This window comes from Symphodus melops (genome assembly GCF_947650265.1).
Source record: "Symphodus melops genome assembly, chromosome: 5".
In the NCBI taxonomy this organism is placed as follows: domain Eukaryota; kingdom Metazoa; phylum Chordata; class Actinopteri; order Labriformes; family Labridae; genus Symphodus; species Symphodus melops.
The window spans coordinates 28,383,300-28,407,943 of NC_136695.1; the positions used below are offsets into that span (position 1 = coordinate 28,383,300).

Below are 24,644 nucleotides of genomic sequence, written 5' to 3' on the forward strand. Positions count from 1 at the left end.
TTTTTTCATTACAGAGGGGGGGGGGGGGAAAGGGACGCGGTCTTAGATATTTAACAGAAGCAGGGGGCATTGATATGAATTCACGCTGATTTATCGCCTTCCAATTTTATCTGGGAGCAAATGATCCGCACCTAATTTCAGTTGGGAAGTTTCTGCGGGTTACACATCGGCGTCCAAAATCCAAGCAAATGAGAGCATTTTGCAGAAGTGGTGCAGCTTTGGAGACAGTTTTAATCACACCCTCATCAGGTCTGCTGCTCGCTCCGAGTGTAAGGGCTTTTTCCAGCCCAGCGAGTGTGTACGGAGAATTAGGCACATAGGGTGGATGATGGCAGGATAGGAGGGCGTCTGCAGCCGATGGGGACCCGAGGATGAGGGCTGTTGAGGGAGTAATCCTGAGCTAGCCTCCTGCCTCCCTGCAGCCGCCTTCCAATGTACAGCTGCTGTCAGTGCTGGCATGGCTCCCCTGACAATCTGCTCTTTAATAGCTAATATCAGGGTACATTTCCTCAGGCACTGGACTGGAACTGAAAGATGGCGGGCTGTGCTGTGGGCATTTCTCGCTCTCTCTCTCTCCCTCCCTCTCTTAGCCTTGCCTCGCTCTAGCGCTACTCTCTCTGGCCCTGACACACACACAAAAACACAAGCACACATGCACGGATCTGACAGGCAGCCGCTGAGTCATCTGGCTAATCTATAGTATCCGCTGCGTCCAGCTGTCCATCCATCACAGAAGGCAGAAAAGCTCAACAGTAAAGAAAAGAACGGATGCTTTAAATGAAACCTACCCTGCTATTACGCGCTTCCACGCTCATTCACAACGCTTCTTATATTCTTTGCATATCAAATTACGTCTCCCTGAGTGGATGAACGGTTACATTTCTCTTTCATTGTGTTACACATGAAGATATTCCGCGCAAACCTTCAGACGAGCCGCGTAAGCGTAACATGTCCGCGTCTCACACTGACCCGTCGGCGGTCGCTCGAGTTGCTGTAGTGTAAGAGGCAGGTTATGACAAGGAAGAATAATGTGTGGAATAAAAGGAACCACATGTCTTTTTTTTCTGCAGCATCAATTTTTATCTCTCTTTGTTAAACTGCCAACGATCACAAGAGAGCAACGCTAAAACAAAGAAACATTTCAGCACTGCGCCTGCACCTTTAAAGGAGGAATGTGTGAAATGAAATACACATCAAATCAGCAGTATACTGTATCATCTGTAAATGAGTGAGGAGCCAGCTGTACTGTTGTCAGAGCCGTGTTTACATGGACGGGATGACCTTGTGTATAGAAGCTGTTTTAGTCAAAAACTAAAGAAAGCTACGTGTGAAGCTATGAGCTAACTGACGTGTGCTAACATTAGCCGGCTAACGCAACAATGCAGCTCAAGGTCAACTTGCACTTGACTGAGTTTGAATGGGATTAGTTGCTTCACATAGTGACCTCTGACCTGCGGTGTAAAATCTGCGCTCTGATTCGTCAGAAGAGGAGAAAAGCGCTTTACAAGCTCAAGTTAATTTCCCGTTTAATAAGACAAATAAAACATTTTATTTATTAGGGGCCTTTCAAAACTCTCAAGGTCACCTTACAAAGACGACATTAAAAACAACAAACGACACATCGATAAACTGAAGATTAAAAACAGGAGGAAGAGGATTGGATGGTTCATACTGTACGTGTGATCGAACACCCAACCCTCTGATTGAGACTGTGCCTCTGAGCCATGGACGCCATGTTCAAGCAGATACATGTCGAAAAACTTGACTGTCCCGCTTCCCGATGGCGTTTCAATTCAAGTTGACCTTGAGTCCTCTGATTTATTTCAGAACGTCTGATGAATGTCCGGCAAATCTAATTACTCTGTTGATGGTTTCTCTGCTCTGATTTGTTTTGTGCTCCGTGCGCCGTATCGCCTGCGTGAACACTCAGTCTACGAATGAAGCAATCAGGCCTATTGTTGCAGGATCCGCTCCTCCAGTCAAAACCAGACTATAATGATCACAGAGCAAATATGTGCTGTTTTTCCCCCCTCTGGTAACATTCGAGCACAACAAACTCACTGACAGCCGCGCTCTTCTTCTTCCTTCTTGATGTTTTTCTCTCCTGCATCCATCACTCTTCCCTGAACTTTTCATTACAGCAGGTTCGGTGCCGCTGATATACCATCACATACTTCAGCCTATACCAGATAATGCAGCGTTTATCCGCCTCGGCAATTAATTCTTCTGACATCGGAGAACATTAATATTCATTACCCGGCGCCTCTCGTGACGGACCGCCGCCCCCTCACGCTGAAGATACGATAGCGAGATGGTGTAGAATTATGGCGCGCGTGTGTGTTTTTTTTTAAGGGCACTGAAATGATTAATCGTCATTTGTCTGTTTGGTTTTGATGGTGTGCTGTTTAAGGTCTTTGGGCTCCTTGCCTGTGTGAAATGTGTTTACGAGTTCTGCTTGTGTTTAATGTCGGCGCTGTGTTGAAGCTTCTCTGACAACAATGCAGCAGCCAGTATGTCCTCCTTCGAACTTTAGATTCTGCTCCTGAATGCTCTGGATCTGATTGGACCAGAGAAGGTAGGCGGGGCTTTGAAGGCCGTTTTGGACGCCCCTGGGTTTGCCAGATATGAGAGCAGTTATCAGGTCAACAGGTGTTGCAGCGATGGAAGCGGGCAGTGGAACTGCTTCAGATAGAAGTGATTGTACCCGAGCTAAAAAGCCTCTGCATGTTTCTAATAAGCTCCAGCAGCAGAAAGCTGCTCAAACTAGGATCAATGTTGGAGATGAAACATGGAGAGAGGTTAGAACGCAGAAAGCTTTACAGACCCATGCAGAGCTGGCTAAACACTGAAGCTACAGTGTCCACCACATGCAGAGCTGGCTAAACACTGAAGCTACAGTGTCCACCACATGCAGAGCTGGCTAAACACTGAAGCTACAGTGTCCACCACATGCAGAGCTGGCTAAACACTGAAGCTACAGTGTCTCTACATGCAGAGCTGGCTAAACACTGAAGCTACAGTGTCCACCACATGCAGAGCTGGCTAAACACTGAAGCTACAGTGTCTCTACATGCAGAGCTGGCTAAACACTGAAGCTACAGTGTCCACCACATGGCAATGATTAGAATTTGGACTGCAGTAACCATTTTGTTTTTATATTACAACTATTTTTGGTTCCCACAGTCGGGCTTGTTTCATCATTTTATTTCATCAGAGGCTGTGTGGCTTTCTGGTTCCTTTAGTTAAAATTTGTAGGCAGCCAATCAGATAATGGATGACAAGTTGAATTATGAAATTAAAGGTCAATCTGAAATGTCTCTTGTTGAATAAAAATAGACAGGCACACAAGGCCTGTAGTCATGTTTTAATAAGCAGGATGAAATAATGTCAATGAATCAAGTTTTCAGCTTAAATTCAATTAATTCTCAAACATGAAATATACTTTCTGTATTTATTTAATCATCTCATGCTGAACTCTGTGGCTCTCAGTTTGAGGATTAATGAATACATGACCCTGAATGGGACATAACCATTAGATAGTAGCTTCCAGTCGAACGCTCGTTAAGGATGGGAAAAGATGTTTGGAAAATTCAAATAAAAGTGAAGAATAATTCCTTTCACACGTTTCTAAAACAGCGCTGTATTCGCTTTCTATGAATGTTTCAGCAAACATCAAAAGGATATTGTGAAGTGTCTATCTTTCAAAGAGCAATTAACCGAATGATTATTGAGTTCAGGATGCTCAAGGTTCCCACGGTCCATGAATGGCCCACAGTTAGCGTCAACAAAGATGATTTAAAAAAACGAATGACGAGCTCAGCAGCATGTGGGACACATTCAATAAGTTGAAGTAGAAGCCTTTTAATACCCCAAATCGCTCGCAGTAAATGTTCCTGATTATTTGCTGCAGCAGTCAGCTGTCACCATTCTCACCCTGAAATTTACTAGAGAGCGAGCAGAGAGAATTCTGGGTAAAGTCAGGGAGCTTTTGTTTGTTCACACACGCAGCTCACCCCGAGTGTTTTTGAGAAGGACACACTGCAGCGCCGATTAGCTCGACTGCAAATTGCTCCACTTAACGGTTTGACTTTTTTGCGTAGCACTTTAGTTCCCCTGTGGGATGTGAGACCGACAACTCTGCCAGGTGCGAAGCTCCTGAAATAACATAAAGAGAAGCATGTGGCCCACGTGAGGTTAAATATATATCATTAAGTGCTTGTTAAAGCTGTTAAACTCATCTGAAGAATACAGTTAACATTTATGAGCCGAAATCACTAAAACTGACAATTGACTTTTATAAAACGTGACAGGAACACTCAGCCGGGTTTCCGAGCCGTAAAATAGACGTTTTCACCTGACGCGACCTTTAAACAAAGACCGCGAAGAGGTCAGGCTGCACAAATGGGTCACAGTGCATGACGAGCTCCAGAAATGTGCTCTTCATTTGAATACTCGTGGAACATTATGCTGACTTGAAATTAATCCCAGAACGCGACGTGTTCTCAATGTGTTTCCAATTCCTTGAAGAAAAAAAAAAAAACTCCATTGTTATCGTTAAAGGGGAAGACTTTCATTGGGCCAATGCATGACATAATAACAGGCGGCTTAGAGAGTTTAGCAGCGGAGGGGAGACGGGGAGCGAGGCATGATCCTCTGCAGCACCAGAATATGAATCCCTCCAGATAGAATCATTAAAATATTATCCACAGCTGCTTCCTGTCTCAGCTGGAAGTTGCAATAAGTTTGTGTTTACTTTTCTCAACATGTTTTTAAGCAGAAGGTCCTCCGAGGATACGGCTCTTTAGCAGCAGACACCTGCACAAGAACCGGATTTAAAGAGCCACCTGTTAGCGACGAGGCGGATATTAACACAGCAAAGGTGTAATTAAAAATGGGATGAGAGGCAAACGCAAAGTACATACTCCAAAAACAAGGAAGGCTGCGACATTTTTTTGCTTCAAACAAACCAGTTCAAAAAAGACGCTGTGTGAAGAAAAAGACACCGTCCTCGAGCTCTTTGTCATGTCAGTGAAAGTGGCTTGCACAAACACATTCAGAGAGTCTCTCACTAAAAGCATTCACAAAGCTGCAACACACTTTTGCAAACAAAAAAAAAAACTGACAAAAGTAGTAGTTGTTAAAGGAGAGAGAAAAAAAAAACGAGAGCTTTGACTTTCTCTCGGAGTCCGGGGAAGTTTTGAGGAGGTCGAAAGCAACACTCGAAAATGGAAAGAAAAACTTTATCTTCAGCATAAAGTTTCAGTTTTGTGGCCTTGGTGATCATAATTCATTATGTTGTGATTCAGTGTAAGGCCACGGATCGATGAATGTTGGTCTCACAAGAAAGTCATTCCTAATAAAGTTTTGTTGCAGTTTTGATGCCTTGGCAGAAATTGATTGTAATGAAAGCGTCATGTTTTGGCGTTTCTGGTGTTTTCTGTGTTTTTCCAGCGTGTTCCCTCCCTCGTGCGTCGTGTTGTTTCCCTGCTGGTTTCTGTCTGTCTGTGTCTGGGCGTCAATCACACTGCTGCTGCACACCTGGGACCCGTGACCTCACCGAGCGCCTGCAGTATACACACCTGCCTCTGACTGTTCACTTCACCTCCTGTCGGCTTTTAGTCTCAGGTTTTTTTTGGATCTCTCCGTCTCGCTGCACAATTTCCACAAAATCTGTGCGTGCCGCCGTGTTTCCACAGCGTCACTACTCTCTGTTTTAAAGATACGCTGCGAGTCTATTTTGGACGGAGAACGCTGCAGGTACAGGACAGAATACAAGAACAGGTTCAGGGCGTGCGCCGTCACACAGAGCAAAACGGTGACGTACTGCGACAGGCAAAGAGAAAATTACAGGTTAAGATCATCTTCATGTCCGCCTTCACCTCAAGCCCATGTTAATAAATAAACTATAACTGCCTGATTCTGTTTTGGGTCACTCAGACACTTCAGAGAAAATCAACTTGTAAAAAAGTCAGCTACTACTGAAAGTTGGCAAAGCAAGCTTAAGAGTATAACATGTCGAGTTTTACACTCAAATATCTAAATTAGTAAAAAATGGACGAAACCCGAGTAGCTCATCCCTCTGATGTCTGACTGTCCTGTTTTGTCTCGCAGCGATCTCCCAACTCGACTAATTTAATAAACGAGCTCTAAGTTGGCGGAGCGACATTCAGCGAGCTGCCAGCGGAGGGTTTGATAGAATCAACCGTGAGCCCATCCAACTCCTGACGTGATTGCATGTTGTGTTCAGCAAATCTAAAATGCTGAAAAAAAAGAGAAAAAAAAGGGTGCATTTGTCGAGGCTGACGTTCACTCAGAGCGAGGAGGAGTGTGTGTGTGTGTGTGTTTGGGAATGTGCAGCACGAAGGAAAACACAAACCTTTCCTGTCCGTGCCGTTGGGGATCTGCAAGGTGTTGATGCCCTTGGCGATCTCCTGGTTGGCGGTGTCCTTGGTGACCGCTGAGCCTTTGAGCTTACTCTTCGGAGCGTCCAGGGCTTTTAGCTTCTTGGCATGTTTGGTCCCCTTGTAGTGGGCCAAGGCCTGGCTCTGAAAGCAGAACAAATAACAGGCTCGATTTAACGCTGGAAAAGCAGCTAAACACGCCGAGCCAGGATGAAAGAAAATATGAAAACTGAGGGAACACGGTCAGAGTCAATGAAGCAGACGAAACACAATTAGCAAAGGGGGACGGTTGATACACGTCGCAGCCCAGCAGAAAGCGCCAACCTTTGCTTGTGGTTTTGCCACTTTGGAGACCCTTAGAAATGAAAAAAACACTCAAATGATTGGTTTTCAGAGTACTTTGAGTTCTCTATTTTCTGGATATGTGGAGAGAATAACCCCCCAAATCAGCTTTTCCATTTCACCCAAATGGTTTGAATTGAGTGAACTCGGCATTTTGGAGTTCAGAATTATTCCTTCTTCCAAAGAGGTTTGCAAATTTGCCCACTTATCAATCTTTTCCTCTTGTTTCCAGCCCCTGAGAAGCCGTGTAGATTTCGACTTTCCCCGGCTATTCAAACCGAAAAAGGATGATTATGAAACGGCCAATATGAAGCTTTCCTTATTAACAAATCGAAAAACCAGGATGACAGTGATGCAGAAACACCCGTGAACTGTTTGCTTAAAAGTCTGAACACGTAGTGCCACCAGGATTCACCTTCACAGCAGATTCAGCCCGGCACACAGGAGCGGGACATATGCAAAGACTTTGAGCTGTCCTTGTTTACCTCTGCAGACTTCCGTGCACGCCTCGCCTGTGGCGGGGAGGGGGGAGGTATCAGGAGAGATGCGATTGCCTCTCGGAATAAATAAGTGCAGCAAACGCGCATTCCCCGGAAGACATTTGTAAGCCTCTTTATTTATGGGTCGCAGTGGGGGTATTCACCAAACACTGCGGGGACAAAGAGACCCTTCTGTGCATTAACCAGAGCAAAAATAGATCCTGCTCCGTTCTCTTTCTTAGGAGAGGTAAAAACTACAAATAATGTATGATTGTATTTTAGGATAGTTGGATAACAAAATGTTATCTCAAGACACTTAATTAGGCCTGATTACTCCCCCCCCCCCCCCCCCCCATTACGTACCTAACCTACAAACATTAGGTTTGAGTTTGCACATCCACCAAGAAGCAGAAAGAAGAGGAAGCACAGTGGGTGTTTCTGTTATTTCTGAGACGCCAACAACGACCCTCCTGATATTTCCACAGCGACCCTGCAGCTCAGAGGAGGAGACGGACGCTTTTCAGCGTTTAAAATGACATCACAGGGAGACACTTCCTGGTTTGTGCATCCATTTGTGTTCACGCTGACGAACGGGACTTCAGGCGTCAAGCGCCTCTCGAAAACGAAAAAGAATAACATTCACCATGTTCAATAAGTTGGATAAAACCAAACAAGCAAAAAAGAGTTTTAGGAATATCTGAGGGATCAAAGTATTTGGAAAACCTCTCAGTATAATTCACTCCAGTTCCTCTGGCTGGCTCACTGTCACTGGTACTCAACGGGTCCAGCTTCAGGAGACGCCACCAACTCCTTGGTACAAATTCTGACCCAAAGTTTTGACATTTTTCAACCAATCAGATTTATTGAATGAAAAATGTAACAATTAAAACCTTTTAAAGAGCACTTCATAGACTTTTTCACACGTTGTTTTGCACGTTTGCGGCCCACTGAAAACCCGCTTTCAGGTCCCGACCCACCAGTTTCCCTCCAGATGTTTCACTCTGTCATTCGATTTTCTTTTTGGGGTTTTATTGGCTGATTTAATCACTTCTTTTACTGTCATCTGCTGCAGAGCTTTTCCCCTGTGTCACTGTATTTGGATGTCTCTTGTAAAGCTCTTTGAATCACCTTGTTGCTGAAATATGCTCTATAAATATAAACGTCCTTCCCTTTGGTGACAGACACGGGGGAGCTTGCAGCCATATGGATTGAAGCGGCTTGCAGCTAATATTTCTCATGGCATCACAACAACTTTCCAGCGCAGAGACTTTCCATATCCAGCATATTTCAACACTGATGCAAAAGTTTCTGTCCGTAATCTGTTGCTATGGCGACGTCTTATTTCACTTGATTGATTAAGCCCAAATATCTCAGGAGGTTCTGTAAACTCTGCACAGAAGAAGACTCGTCATGTTGGCTTCTTTTTCACTCGTACACTGAGCACATTTAAAGCTGCTGCGGGGAGTTTTTGTTTTTTTTTAACTTGAAACCAACAGAAATCAATAATGACGCATATGTGCGAGCTGCAAAAGCAAACAAGACTATTAGCGAGAAGATGGATTATTTCTTTATTGTGATTTTTGACGCCTGTAACTGCGGCCGCGGGGTAGGTGGCAGATGAAGCGATTAACTGCATGCTGCTTTCAGGAAGGTTTTATTTTGTTCAGAGGAAGAGTTTCTCGCTGAGTGATGAGTTCGACGATTTAGAGAAAGCAGGAAGGAAATTGCGGTAGGGAAAAAAAAAAGCGCCACTTGCACCTGATCACGGTTAAATTAGCAACGAGATAAGGCGTAGATCTTTGTCCACGGGGGGGGCGCCAAAATCGACGCTAATCAAGTGTTTATCTCAGGAGATTACGTTTGAGGTTTCTGATTATTATTGTGTCATACATGCATTTATATGCTCAGCCCACATGGGCAAACATGACACAGTGACTTGAAACGTTCCAGGACCAGAGAGCAGCACGTCTCTTCACCGTCGTGGGACAGAAAACGAAAACAGAAGTATAAGATTATCTTGTCTTCTTTTTTCCAAACTTTTGAGACACAATTATCTTAAACAGCCAATCCAGTTTTTGAATCTGTCCACTTGATTATTGGGTTGTTGTTTTTTTTTCCTCCCTTGAAATGTATTTTTGTGCCTTTATTGGAGAGATTTGGGACAGTGTGCAGAGCGGAAACCAAAGAGGGCACGGAGCTGCATGTGTTAGAGAAGCCCCATTATCTCACGTATTAGAAGATGACTATTTCCTGCATGAATATTCTCTTGCTTATCTGGGTCTTATTTTAAACATGTTCTCGTACTTCTTGGCAGAGATCGGATTGTTTTAGATGTTCGACGATGAGGCTTGAAGGCTTGCCTCCTAAATTGCCATGATTCTCTTGCAGCATTGATTTTGCACCTCAGAGTCAAATAGACAAGTTAATAAAACAAGACAAGTAAAGCTGTTTCATTAAAAGAGGGGAATAAAGTTACCAAAAGTCCTGATTTATTTGCTTTTTCTGCATCGTGCCCTTAATGTGTTTCCTTTCTTTGGATGAGGCGTCCCTTTTTTTCAAAGACTGCACATCTTGTTTTTGCATGAAACTATTTATTCTGACCCCACATTCATCACTCTCCAGGTTCCCCAGACATAACTTATATCCTTCTGTCACGGGGTCCAGGTGATACGGATGGCTGTTTAATGCGACTCCGCCAATAACTCATCTTTCATCAATGAAGTGGAAGAATGACCTGAACTCCCAAGTTTGACACATGCATGATTAAAAGTGGGGAGGAAATCATTTGCTTTCCCTCCAGGTGATCTGTGAAGGGGAAAAGACATCAAACTAAGCAGAGACAGGAGGTGTTTGGGGGATTTAGAGAGGCTGTCTGGAAACCAAAAGGTCACAGTTTGAATCTCACTCTATGCATCAACGGACAGACACGTTGTGATGTGTGAGCGCGAGCTGAGAAAGTCGGCCAACGCTCTCGTTGTCTTCGGCCTATCTGATCAGTCGGCTTCTTAGTCTGTGTGTCTCTGAACTGAACAACAGACTCGACTGAAGTTTGGAGGAAAAATTGAGAAAGTGCTTGGAATGGCGTTTCTTAAAACTTCTCCAGCGGCCGACGCTCCTTCCTGAACTTGCAACCGTTTACTGTATATAATAATGCAGACATTGAGCCGAGCGTTACTATCTTGCGGTCCTGCGTTAAAAATAATCAAAGGTCCGCTGACGGCTAGCCTGTGTAGCTTCACACAAACCGATAACTTCAAAATGTACAAACTCTCTGTGATGTTTAAAATGAAGACGCTTGCTGTAACTCATTCTGCAAAAAGTTCACGTTTACAGAAATGGCTACCATGATGGGAAGTTTCCCTTCGAACATACTGAAGATTTGAGGGTTTGTCAAATCTCTCTGAGTCTCTCTGTTTTAAAATGCTTTTTAATAAAAAAGTTGTGTTGATGGTTTGAGGCAGTGGTTTTTTTGTTTGTTTTTTTTAAATATTGGAGGGAACTTTTTGTATTTTGACCTCTTCAAAAAATAATGTAAATACACAATAATTAATTGCAGTGGGAAACTGTTGTGTTCTAATTTTTTTGGAAAGAATAGTCAGGCTTTTATAGGTCTCCCTCGCTAACATGAAAAAGAAAAAAAAGAACGAAATATGCCATCTGATGAGGCCTGGGGCCAAAATCTTCTGATTCTTCGATTTGAAGTCAAGGGCCACAAACAATCCACTCAAGGGCCACAAATGGCCCCCGGGCCGCACTTTGGACCCCCCTGGTTTGAGGCATGTCAAAGGATAATTTCTCTCACTGTTGGGACAGACAATAAAGAGTTTTCTTGGCCTCAACCATCTGCAGTCGTAGGGTTGAGTTAGATAACCTAATTGGTCTATTTACATATTAAAGCTAAAGCTATCATGTCAATGGAGCCTATAATTAACTCACATCCTGAGAAGCATTCAGATTAAAATCACGTGTCGTTAGCCAAACAAGCGCTGAAGTGAAAGTGATGCAGAGCGTCTGTGTTGACTCGATGAAATGTCTCGTGTCCTCCGTTAGCTCGCCGCCCTGCTGTTAACCCTCCGTGGCAGGATTTAAAAACTGCTGTGTGAGTTGGAGGATTTTATATTCAGACGCAGACGAGACGAGAGATTCTTTGTTGTGAGCTGGGATTCGAATCCCGGGGTCTTTACCTCTCTGTGAGTGGACGGGCGAGGTCGGGCACGTCAGTCTTGAAGGTTAAATTAACGACAAGGACGAACGACCCTTTTTAACTGCTGAGGTGAAATCTGCATCCCGACGGGCTTTGATTCACCTTTTCAGTTTGGGTAATGAGCTCTCTGAACACGGAGATATTTACTTCACTGCTCGGTACATACTCTGTGTATGTAGGTCATAAAGATTTATGACTGTCTAAAAATGGAGCATTAAATCATAAGCAGAAATAAAAAACCTCTTCAATGCCGTAGATAAGAAACCCCCAACAAATCTGGACTGTTCATCGAGACATTTTCAACCATTCTGTGTTTGACTATGAAAATAAAACATGTTTTTGGACGTCTAATCGAGGCACCTTCAAACACACACGGCTGTAAACTTTTCTTCATGTTCAGCGTTAGCCTGACCACATGCAGCCTGTGTTTTAAGACATTGACCACAGACTTGGAATCACACCGAGTCAATCTGTTGTAAAGCCAGCAGACGGGGAGAACTTGTAATGACTCTGCTCATGACGATTATGCGCCGAGTGGTTTTGAATAAACACCGGTCTGTGGTGCTGCAGACGGATCTGAGGAGACCCTGCTCAACAAAGAAGTGTGTACGTGTGTGTGTGTGTGTGTAATCAGGTGTCTTAATGACTCAGTCATGATGGCTAATTGAGATGTGATAGATGGAATAAAAATACAAATATTTGACCTCTTGAGTTTTTCATGTTTTTGTCCTTCCATCAGCAGACGGCCTTAGACTGTCAATCACTCGTTATTTGAATAGTGCCAATTCATAACAAAGAGCAGGTTAGTCTCCTTCCACGCAATTAAACACCCTACTTTAAGATTCCTGTCAGAGGTGTGTTTTTCTCGCCTTACTCGTCACGTGTTGGGGATTTAACTCGGAGGAAACTTATTTCTACAGACGCCAGACGAGAGAAGTGACGTTTAATGTTTCCTTTGAAATGACAGCGGGAATTTGACTTTGCATATAAATGTCTCGTTTAAAACCTGATTGCAATCTTGTATTTGTGTGAAGTTAAATGTTATTTTATTATTTGAGTTGCAAAATGGCATAAAAAATTCATCACAGTAAAAAAAAAAAGAAAAAAAAGAAACATGAATAAATGTATGTGAGCTCATCTGCGCTTTTTAGTCAGGGTGGACGTGTGACACGAGGACAAATACATTCATCTACATTTCAAAAAGGGATTCATAACTAAAAAAAAGTAAAAGTACAGTTGAATGAAAATCTAATTTCTAATCTACGACCCATAAAAAGGGAGAGCTCACAGGTAGAAGCAAACACAATGTGTTTTCATCCCCACTCATCAGCACAGCCACATAGCAACTTTTCTGCTTAGCTTAGAAATATTTAAAACACATCGACACTTTGCATGTCACCTGTAAACACTTCATATTTTAAGCTCTGATGTGCAACACTTTTTTTTTTTTTGGTATAAAATCCCCTCAGGATTAATTAAGCTCTCTCTTATCTGGTGTTGTAAAAAGCTTACGGTGCAGAGTAAAGGAGATAAACCTGCAGCAGCATCAGATGTAAACAGGTATTTAAATGTTCCTGTTCACCGAGCACACGAGAGCAGCCGATGACTCACTCACTCACTCGATTCTGCAAAATTACAGACCTGAGTCCACTTTGTGATCTCGTCTCGTAAACACGAACGCATCCTGTAACAGCAGCAACATCTCTTTTTTTCTTTTTTTCTTGCAGGACATTAAAAAGTCTCTTCTCTCCTGCAGGCAGCTCCTGATACACTTAGATTTACATGCAGGAATGTGAGAGCGGGAAAGCAGCTACGGGTCAGAATCGAACCTGGGGCCGCATGCTTCAAAGGATCACAGCCTCCGTGCATGGACCTCTGCTCCACCAGCGTGCCCGTAAAGTTCAGCTTTTAAAAAAGAAAAAGCCCAGCACAGTACGGGATGATTGACAGGTAAACACAGTGCCTTAAGTCTGTCCTAAGCGTTTAAATTAAAGGATGATGAACAGTAATATACACTGAGATAGATTTCCCAACGCAAGACATAATAAGCTCATCCGGAGTAATCAGCGACACACTGGGTGTCAGCGAACGATTGATTGCTCTCTTCATGAAAGAGCGATGACATCGTTATTTGGGGATGCTGCTGATTTAACAACATGCAGCAGCAGTGATTCTCCTTTTAAATGTTTTGATTGGTTTTAAAGCGGTTTAGAGATTAGGCAATATGAAACCCATCTGCTATCCATCATGGAGATTTACAAAGACAGCATTAATGTAATGCATTTCATTAGACTGTATTGTACAGCGCACACATGAACTAATGCCTGTGGTGTTTGTTACATGAGCTCCGCATTGTCATCCAACATCCCCATTTAATGCAACACATTAAGTCCAAAGGTCACAAGTGAGACATGCAGAGTGAACTGATGCAGGAGATTAATACGCTGTGAAAACACTGAAGAAAACATACTCAAAACAAATGTTTATATTCTAGGAATAACATTGATAGAATAGCAATGGTGCAAATGTGCAGCGTCTTCACCTGCATGAGAGGATATAAATGAACGGCTGTCGTTCTCTATCATACCTGCAGGGTTAGCCTTTACTGCTCGTACACAAACAAACTAAACCTACAAAAAATTCCTAAATCTTTTGGATCCCGGACGAGAAGCCAAATTGTTACTTTCCCTAAGACAGCGATACGGGACGAGGAGAGGAAGTATCGATAAATAAAAACCCAGGGGAAAGGAAGAAACAAAACAAGCGTCTTCTGTAAAAGACAAAACGAAAGAGACGCCAACCTCAAGGTCAAAAGTCAGAAGCTACCTGACAGTATTAGCTTTGTTGCAGTAGATTCAGTAAGCTAAGCGCCGATGTTTGGCTCCTCCAGCAGACCGACAACACAATAACACAAAGCTCACGCTCGTTTCAGAACAGGCTTTATCTGTGCGTCGTCTCAGCTCACTGTGATCACTATGAATCACTGTTTTCTAGGCTTTGCAGCTTTTGCAATATTCTAGTTTGAAGTGCGTCTTATCACATCGCAGTCATCGGCACAGAAAGGTCCAGAGTGACCGACACAAACCAAAAGATAAAATATCCAATCAGAGGGGCCGAGGCTCTGCAGACACCAGCACTCCCACACTGCGTGCAGTATGTATGCATGGAGGCATTAAGGTAAAAGCTGCTGACTCTGACTGTAAAGAAAAAACTCAGAATGTGAAGTCAAACGACACCAAAACAAAAAGTGGGAGCTTTCCCAAACTGACACTAAATAAAAACATATAAAGCCGAACTTTGAGCAAAGATAGCGAGTGGGTGAGAGGACAAACTAGAAACTGTGGAAAGTGTCAGACAAGCCGACATAAAGTTCTTCAGATCGTCTCTGTTTGTCCGTCTGCTGAATCAAACCTTCACGTTCGATCAGCCTGTCGTCTGATTCTTATTCAAAATCCTTTCCGACATGCGAATCAATATGTTTTGTGTTTGCGTTGCTATCCCTCTCTTAGCTACCGAGCAGATTACATCAAATTAAGTTCTCCACAGTCTCTTCAGCTCTCCTCAAAAACCTTAAAAAATCAACTTTCTTTTTCATTTCTATCCCTCTTCCTCTCATTAAAGCCGTATGCCGTGTTGTGTTTAATTGCATACTTTGCCCGATCATTCCTGCATTTTGTACTGCAGCGGGTTTTTGTCAATGCAACAATTCAAATGTTTTTAAAAAGCCTGACGCAAGCCTGAAAAGTATGGAGATGATTTGAGGATATTCTCCTGACCTGGTTCACATTTGCTCGAGGTGCGTCTCCTGAGGTAGGACGTGATGTAAACAAAGACACGGAAGAAACCGAGTCTGCTATGTGATGCTTTAATGAGAATATTTGACCCATCAGGGTCGTGAATCCTTCAGGAGTTCTGAAGATACTCTGGTCCTCACCGAGGTGAGGCAAGTTTGTTCTCGTGGTTCTACTCTTGATTAAATATTCACGGAGCAGACCCTGTTCTTTGAGGTCAACTCTTTATTTTCTGCCTGCATCTCTTGCAGAAGTACGTGGTGAACTTTCCCTCTCTGCAGAAGAAAAACTCGCTCACCTGTGAGTTGAACCTCAGCTGGCAGACGCTACAGGAGACGTGCTTCCTCTTCGCTGTGGGCGGGAGGCCGAGGGTGTGATTGAGGACCGCTTTCTGCACTGGGTCCATCTGCAGGACGGAGAGAGAGAGGACACAGAAAGAGGCTAATTAAAACCGAGCCGAAGCCGACGTGTAATTCAGCTTCCCCCTCTTTCACCGCTCACTGGGCTGCAGAGAGACAACAGTGCCTGCAGCTTTTTAGGAAAGCAGCCATCCGTCTTCTGCTTCAACCACTGCTGTCCGACTGCGACGTTAACAAAGACACATCAAGAATTAAGTCCCCGTTCTCTTCTTCAATGCACACGCCGTCAGTGTAAGAAGAAAAGGATCTTAATGTAGAGACACCCATAATCCATGAAGTGAACGTTTTCAGGCGACGCTGACATTATTATTATTCTTATCAGAAGGTCTTTAGATTAGACTAAAATCAGTGATTGGAGAAATAATGTCTGTCAAACTACCGACAGCTTTTACTTCATGAAAAAAAAAACTTTATTTTTTAAGTATAAACTGAATCACAGAAGAGAACAGTCCAAAATTTTAAAAATTAAAGATGTAATCTGTAGCTCTGATACCTGGAGCTTTCTGGCCCCGCCCCCTTCCTCTCCAGAGTGGAATGAACAATTTTGCCCAAAATTCGATAAGAAAACAGAGTACAAATATTTGATTCTGCAAATGCTTGTCTTTGCACGTGCAGTCATACATCACTAAAAACACAATAGTTTGTCTTTGAGAAGAGATGAAACCTTTGCTATAGTTATTTTAAACCCAAAATACCCAACATCTGACTCACACGCAACGTGCCCGTTAAACTCCTCTTCCACATGGCGACCCCTCACAATACATTTTCCAGAGTGCTCCTGCCTGTGCTCGGCTGCACCCTGCTCGGGTGTTTTCGTGTGTGTGTGTGTGTGTGTGTGTGTGTGTCTCCTTTGTGTGCTGTCAGGGCTTTGGGGGAGCGCACCAACACATCTGCCTGGCTCACAAAGTGTCTCAATAGGAGCCACTTGGCTTCGGAAGGAGAAAAGGTGTCGGCACTGTGTGGGAGGATTAATCCACTTTGACAATAGTGCTGCAGAAGGTAGGCACAATAATGCTGGACTGTCACTTTCTCTGGACCCTTTTTTGGCTGGAATCAGGTTGTTTTTCAGAAGTTAGCGTGCAGAGATGGGAAAAGTTTACAGCCATATTCTCCTTCGTGACAAAAGTTTCAAACGTCATGACGGCGATCAGCTGGAACAGAGGGCCAAACCTTTCTGTGTGGTGCAAGTCGGACATGCAACGAGGACGCTTCGAGGAGTAGCACGTGCGTGACACTTTAATGACACAAAAAGACGACTACGCTGCTAATAAACAAAAGCTGCAGCTTAAACCTTACTGTTAATGCACGAAGCAGCAATGTTAGATTTTAACTCTGACGACAGAGTCAGACGCACTCAGTTTCCAAATCCGGATTCCAACTTCAAAATTCATCATTAATAGACAATCACACAAAGCATCGCACAAGGCAGAGCAGGCAAAATGTCTCTAATAAGTGTTTTCCCGTCACGCTTTTAATAAAGTTATTTTTGGGCCTTTTCAGCTGGAGAGAGACAGTCAGTGTTGGCAGGAGAGAGGGAGGGATGACATGCAGCGAAGGGCTGAGGTCAGATCTGAAGCCACAGCTTCTGCAAGAAACCGCCAGGCCATCTGGAAGCCTCCCGTCACACTCGTAGTCGGCGACAGATAAGTAACCTTAACAAAAACAGTTTTATTTTAAATTGTGGAGGATTCTTTAACCTCTTTTGGCACCAACAAGAATTGCTAATTAGCCCAGCTACCGTAAGCTTAGCTTAGCACTGGTGTTAAAGGTGTGCTTGGTGAAATAAACCAACCCCATGATTTTAAGATAAACTCAATCTTAACATTTATAAAGAATTAATAAGTTTATTTGTTTTTTTCTTTGACAATAGGCCGAAAACGAATCCAGTTTTATATTTTATTTGTTTCATACTGCCCCCTCCTGGTTATTTTAGACCATCGTGAGCATGTGAGGAGTTAATTAAGTGTTTTAGAGTCAGACAGACGCTGATTCTCCTCCTGCAACAAAATACTTTCAACTTTATATTTATATCCGTTTGTATAATGTCTTTTTTCTTTTTTACTTTTAGAGACAAAAGGAGAAAACGTTACTTCAGGTTTTAGTTGTTTTTAGCCGGTGGTTCACACTATAGGACTCATGTATTTGATTTGAGCTTTGTTGCAGTTTAACAAACTGTCGGATACTTTAATAAGGAGTAAAAAGTGAAGACTTGTGCTGACGGACAACTGTGAGCCAGCTTTCTCTCTCTGAATCCTAAGGACTGCATTGTTTGTATGTAGTGTGGAAGTCAGTCTTGTTTCTAAAGGTATTTCTGATACTAAGACTGCAACTGGCAGGCAGTACAATCAGGCAAACAATCTCACCAGGACTGGTGCAGGAAGCAAAGTAATTGGGTGCAGGTGATAGCAAGAGCTGGAACGCTACATCAGCCCGGCTGGCAGAGTCTGAGCTGAAAGCCGTTTCTCTGTATTTACACTGTGACTGACTGAATGAGGAGCAGCTGGGCAGGCAGGTGACAGGGTCAGGTGATCTCGAGAGGATCAAGCAGCGAATGGAAAATTCCTTAAAAGGCCAAATGTGCAGAAGGATTAAAAAAAAAAAAAAAAAAAAAAAGGCTGCAAAGAGGGAAGAGGAAGAAACTGTGCTCTGAGGGCTCCCGGCAAGTCGGGGCACCACCACGAACTCGGACACAATCAGCCACAGAGGGACCGAGTGGTTACAGAGGAGGGAAAAACTAAAAGTGATTTAGAGAGAAAGACAAACGAGAACTGAAGGACAGAAAAGACAATCTGAGAAAATATGGACGCTACACTGCCAGATTGCAAAAACGCCCTCACCCACAGCGCTCAGTTGAAAACAGTTCCCTAACCGACCAATCACAATCTGATTCAGAGACTGAAACAGTTTTCCAGTTATGAAACTGGATTTGGGTCTGAAGGGAAGACGGGCGTGGATTCTGACACGAAAGGAAAAATCAAAGTAATCCCAAGCCTTCTGATATGTTTGAAGCAAACCAAGCTGCAACCTTAAAAATGACGCCAATGCTGCAAAGTGCTAAAAAAACTGCAGTTCCTGGAGTGTCCACTAGAGGCTGGCTGCAGAAGCACAGGATAGCTGACATAAACATGTTTACAGCTTGGTTAAAAAAACTAGTCGGATCAGCTCACATCCTGATTGGCACACACTGTACCGGCGGGGGTGAATGTTTTCATGACTCATCAGTTTTGATTGGATGAAGGTCAAGAGTTATTCACAATCAAGCGTGTAGCCGACCTGCTCTACAGACGGGTGGGCGCCGTGTAACGGTTTGTCTTAAAACCCGCCTCAGCTCCAGGTCGTTAGCTTGACAACATTTCCAGAGTGGAGACCGCCAGCCGTGAGACTCCAGCGCCCCCTGCTGGAACAGATGGCTGACATCACTCAAGCGTTGTCCATTCATATTTACAGTGTGTGCGTTTATCCAGTTTGGGCTGGATTGAGCATCAAAACATGATAACAAACATCCTGGTAGTTGTCATTCATCTTTTGCCAAAATCTGTATTAACCCATCGTGCTCCACTGTTTAATATATCGTGAAGACATTGACTTTAAATGGTTCCGTTTTCTGAGATTGTCAAGGAAGTGTGTGCATGTAGGCAAATTATTACAGTCAGTGTTAAAATCAAAATGGTTCCACAATAACACGCTCCTCACACGGGCAAACAATGGGGCCAATTTTGCTGTCAGTACATTGAGAGAGCCTCACATGAATCACTCTGTAGTTATGTTCGCAGACAATGCTCGGTATCACGGCGTCGTCCTTGGTGGGCGTTTGCAGACACTTTTGATCCGCCGTGGCACTCCGTTTGAAAAGGTTTGGAGCCCTGGCATTGTGTTACAGCGCTGAAGCAGATTTAGTGAAATGTTTCTGACAGGGAACGTCTCCGCACAGCGAGGAACCCAAAGGAAAGTGTCGGTTTGAGGGGGATTATGTGTTGTTGTCAGCACACGTGTATGGTCTAGGATCAAACTCCCAGAGTGCCGGAGTCACTGCATGTCAGAGGAGAATTAAGGGACATTACAGCAGATATGAAATATAAATGTCCTAAACTTGAGGCTCCATTAATTGAAAATGAATATTAATACAAAATCAAGAACAAACAGAATAATCACCTGCCTAATCAGTTTTAGTGTCAACTCGTCCTCCTGCCTGTAGCTTCACTGTTTGATTTAGTTTCACTCCTTTTCTGATGTTTTGATTTTAGATCTGCGAGCTGATAAAAAAGGTTTAAACAGACACATTGCACGCCGAGTCTGCTGCGTTTCTTTGTCCATTAATTGCGAAAATTTGCAGACAGAGACGAAACGTCTGGAAGTCACCGTGCAGAGTGATCAAGTAGGGGAAATATGACTCAATTGTTCTTTCACTGAATTAAAAAAAAAAAAAAAAAAAAAAAAAAAGGAGCTGAAGAGTTGTCCTGATCGCTTCCAGGTATTTACATGTTCAGAAACCATGAGGTTCAACTTTTGTTGGATCATGTTAAGGGTTACCCAAGGAGTCTAAAACTTCACTCTGAGTTAAGGAGACCAACAAAGAGTAAAAAAGGAGAGAGCCAATTGGACAGAGATCATCCAGTGACAAATCCGGACAAATGCTTATGTAGCGCTGTGTTCAGGGTTACACTTATTTTATTTCAATGCACGTTAAATAACAGACGCACCTGCAGGTCCATCATGTAAATGTGCCAGAATCATCCAAACAAGCTAATTTCCATCTGCAGCTCCTGGCAGGTTGATGGCGTATAACCATCTGCTGAGGGTGGAATCATCGCTCCTGTTTGCCAGCACAATCATCACATCGACTTATGAGGTGTTTACCTTTGTAAATATATATGAGCGTCTTCTATGATGTGGCCAAAAGACGGTATGAAAGCAGCTGCCAGGAACTTTGATTTTGTGTGGAGGTGGACCCGATTCATCTCCTGCACAAACACTCGCCATGCTTCTCAGTAAGTGACGAATGAAGATTGTTTGAACGCCCACTTCCTGTTTGACGGCAGGACGTTAAAATGTGCACACCCTTCAATGAACGCTTTCTGACCACATCTGAGCTCGATAGGTTCAACTGAGTGAGAGAAGCAGAAGATGCAAAATCCACACTGGGCATACTATGACCATGTGTAATTATTTTCCTGGAGGTTTTGTCTTTGGCAGATTCCCAAGGATCTCATTCACAGGTTTCCTTGCTCATCAGGAGCTATTGACCTCACCTGTGATGTTCTCGTTTAGCTGACGGCTAATGACAGTCAGCTGTGCTGGGAGGCTTTATAGGGAGCTTGGAGCTTCCTTGCTCAGTTGTTGCTGTGTCTACAGCGGGTCGGCACCAGCCGTGGGTTAAGTGTGCATTTAAAGAGGAATTTTACTTTTGTCCACTTTCTACTCCATCTCATTCCCCCCTTTGTCTGTTCACTACCACTACTTATCAGAATCAGCGTTGTTCTTCTGCCACTCATTTTGTACGAACAATTGCAGTGTTTTGTTTGTTCCCCCAAATCCTTGAGGAAGGTAAAAGTTTGGTCGGGCCAGGGTTGCAATCATGCATGTGAAAGATGAAGAATTTAAAATATTGTCCATCAGAGTTTCAATGGTTTTCTCTGAGCAGGGGAAAGAGAAATTTCACCCTTTAATGAAAAGTCATGCTGACCTCAACTTCAGGGTGTCAACAATACACTAACCAAAGATGGCGATGATCGGATGGAAGCCTGAAGAAAAGTTAATCAAAATACTAATATGGTTGACTTCCTGTACGTTTTTAAACAAGGCCATAATAGACTTTATTGATTGCCTCCACGTGATACATACGCCCACCAATTTCCACACATGTAGGTTAAACGTAGAGGCAGAGCTGAGATGGGGGGGTCGCAGTGTTGCCATTTTACAACACTCGCGCACAAAACTACAATGAAGCCTAAATTACACTTCTGCTTGCATGTTTGGTGAGTTTTTTTTGGGGCATGTTAAAGTCCCCTAAAAGGAATTTTATATGACATCAGAATTTTTCAGCCTAAGGTTTCCTATAGGGTCTTCGCTCCGACCTTAAACATGATGTTAGCTCATCAAAGCAAAGGGACAGATAGCCGAACAGATGGGCACAGATCAGATGGGAACTGAACGTTAGTGCACTGTAGTGGATGCAATCTTTAATGTCCAATCCCAATGTAAAGGACGCATGGGAGGACATTGGAAGTGGCGGACATGTTGTTTATTTTCATCCCTAACGGAAGCATAACTGAGCCACAATTCTCTTGTTACCTGAGTTCTCTCCTGAGGTTGATGCAGACGTAGCTGAGAAATGAATTAAAAGAACAAATTGTTCTTCTCTTATGTTGAATGTTTTTGCACTTAAACATGGAAAGTCCGGACTATAAAAAGCTTTTACAGCTTTCGCAGCATTCAGAGGAAGAACGACCCAGCACACCCACTCCACAGTTGGACCAACATCGGGATGCATAATTGTCTTTTAATGAAGAACGCATTTACCTAAAGTGTTTGAAAGCAAAAAAATGGAACGGTCAAAATATATAGGAGGCCATTTTTGAGCACATAATGTCAGGAAGGAAGTGGCTGCTGTTGGTTACCAGAGTTCACATCACTGTCAAATGAACTACATCTGTTCTTGTGTTCTTGTTGCAAAGTGATCGCTACGCTAAACACAAACTGCATTATGCAACACGCTGCACTGAATGTGTGGGCAATGTCAAAGAGGCAGATGCAAATAACGCCCACCTCGTCTATTGAAATGCATTTGATGATTTACAGTGAAGCCTGGCAGAGAGACTCAGCATTACGCTAGCAGAGCGGGGACTCTCCCCTGCCGTCGCCCTGACCCACTTTAAAGCTGACGGAAAGAAAGCGTTACGCAACGGCCTACCTTTGTACAGTAAATCTCACCCAAGATTTGGGAGGAGAGAGGAGCATGACACATGGAGTTGGCGAGGTCCGAAACACTACTGCCGAGATCCAGACGCACTGCAGCCTGCTGGGAAAAAAAAGGGGGGCCTGAGCTCTGGAAAGCGAACGCCGGTTAAAAACATCTGGGCCACGAGGAAAAAAGAAAAAAAAAACGGATGACCTCGTACTGGAAACACGCACTGGGCTTCAAGCATGTTATTGCTCTCTCACACTGGTGCAGATGCTGTGAAATGAATCTGAAGTGATGAGGCCACAAGAAATGACACAATCCCACAAAAGGATCAGGACAGATTAAGTGTGGCTTCGTGGCAGAATAATTTATCACCGAGAGTAAAGTAATGAGAAGAGGATTGAAAGCTCTGTCTTCATTTGTTCCACTGTGCTATTCTTGGTGGTGTGAAGCTAACGCATCCATACTAAGCACTGATATTTTAAAACTTCTCGAATGCCTCCCCGTAGCTCTTCTCACCGTTGCACTCCAGATTTTAGAACATTTCAGGCAATCTTTGTGAGGTGGTTTTTCACACGTTATGAACCATGTGGATCAGCTGGTCGAGTTGGTCGTCTCTCAACAGGAAGGTCGGAGGGTTCAGTCTCCAGCTCCCGCAGCCGCATGTTCAACGGGACCTTTGGTGAGACATTTAACCCCAAAAACTGCTCGTGCTGCTTCGTTGGCAGGGTGTGAATGTGTTTGACTGGATTAGTGACTACTGATGGACTCTTCACATGGCAGCCTTCCTACCATCAGTGTGTGACCTGCGGCGGAGTCGTCAGAAGACTCTTATACAATGAAACAAAGTCTAAAGCTGCGATGACATTTTCTCTGTGTTCATATCGATGCTACGTGTTGGTCGACATATTTTAAGCGGAGAGGAACAGAAAACGTGACAAAGCAGTTTCTTCACGTGCACAGACTTTGCACAGATTGCGCACGACGCAATTTACAGACATGCACGGGTCAAAGGTCATGAAGCTCATCGACTGTGGGACTGGAAGGAAACATTCTGGGTACAGTCTGAGGGAAAATTGTGTAAGTTTACTTAAATAAAAAAAAACTAAAACTAAACATGTTTGGAAGTTTTGTGACGTTTCATGCATGGGTGAGAAATCTGTTTTGCTTCCCGGAAACAAAATGGATTTTGTATGTTGGACAACATACCCGCATAAAAGTGACAAATCTGATTAAATAAAATACAATAAACATCTATTTTAATTTCATGGAAACTTAAAAAAAAAAAAAATTCCCCTGTCACTGTCATCTAGCAATTTATTTCCTCTCTGCACTCACACACACACACACACACACACACTCTGTGTTCAGGCCTCATCTGCAGAGAGCAGCTGCAGCGCCTGAGACATGTTATTCCCCGAGCCCCGCTCCCATCAGCCACCCACTGAGACACACTCCCCACATGGGCCACGCCCGCCAGGGACAGAGATGTTCCTGGAGCAAATGGACCGCAGCCCACATCATCCAAGCCCAGAGTACAAACACACACACACACACACACACACCAATCACACACCGTATCACATATGCCCATATTCAGCCTGCAGCAGTGTACAGTGCAGCGAATCCAGTGTGATCTTTCAAATCACTTCCTGAAGCGCTAATATGCCATTTTTCCTCACTTGGTTGACTTCCAGCACCAACACTTGTCAATCATCCTGATGAGCTGTCTGCCGTGAAAACAACCCCTCGCCTGAGGCTGAGGTAAACCTGAAGCCGCGGCAGACGATCAGGGAGCAGATGGCAAACACAATTTTGATGCCAAACTGCAATTAAAGAAGACGAAGAAGAAGAAAGGTTTGCTGTTGCTTCTGAACAGGGTTTTTTTCTTTTCTTATTAACGGCTTAAACATCATCAAAAAGAAAAACCTGGTTAACATCAGAGGGTTGAAGAAGTTAAACGCAGTCAAAGAGCAGCAGCTAATGTGTGGATAGGCTTATTTACTACTCTGCGGTTAGACGCTCATACATCATAGTTTCCACCAAGCAATCTGATTGGACAGGAGATATTTCAGTGTACTGATTTAAAGAACAACATCGACTGGAC

At 43.6% G+C, this 24,644-nt stretch overlaps 1 protein-coding gene across 2 annotated transcripts in view; it reads right to left on the reverse strand.

The window, feature by feature from the left end:
* Window positions 1-24,644, reverse strand: part of znf385d (zinc finger protein 385D) — a 76,057-nt gene that overhangs the window by 22,352 nt on the left and 29,061 nt on the right. The window contains exons 1-3 of one of the 2 annotated variants that reach the window (XM_079344207.1): window positions 16,348-16,410; window positions 15,516-15,623; window positions 6,377-6,545 (exon numbers count right to left, since the gene is read on the reverse strand). In XM_079344207.1, the coding sequence (XP_079200333.1) occupies window positions 6,377-6,545; window positions 15,516-15,623; window positions 16,348-16,380 (310 nt within the window). In that variant the 5' untranslated portion in view covers window positions 16,381-16,410. Of the gene's footprint in view, window positions 1-6,376; window positions 6,546-15,515; window positions 15,624-16,347; window positions 16,411-24,644 lie in introns of those variants that run through there. The other variant, XM_079344206.1, reaches the window with a different exon arrangement.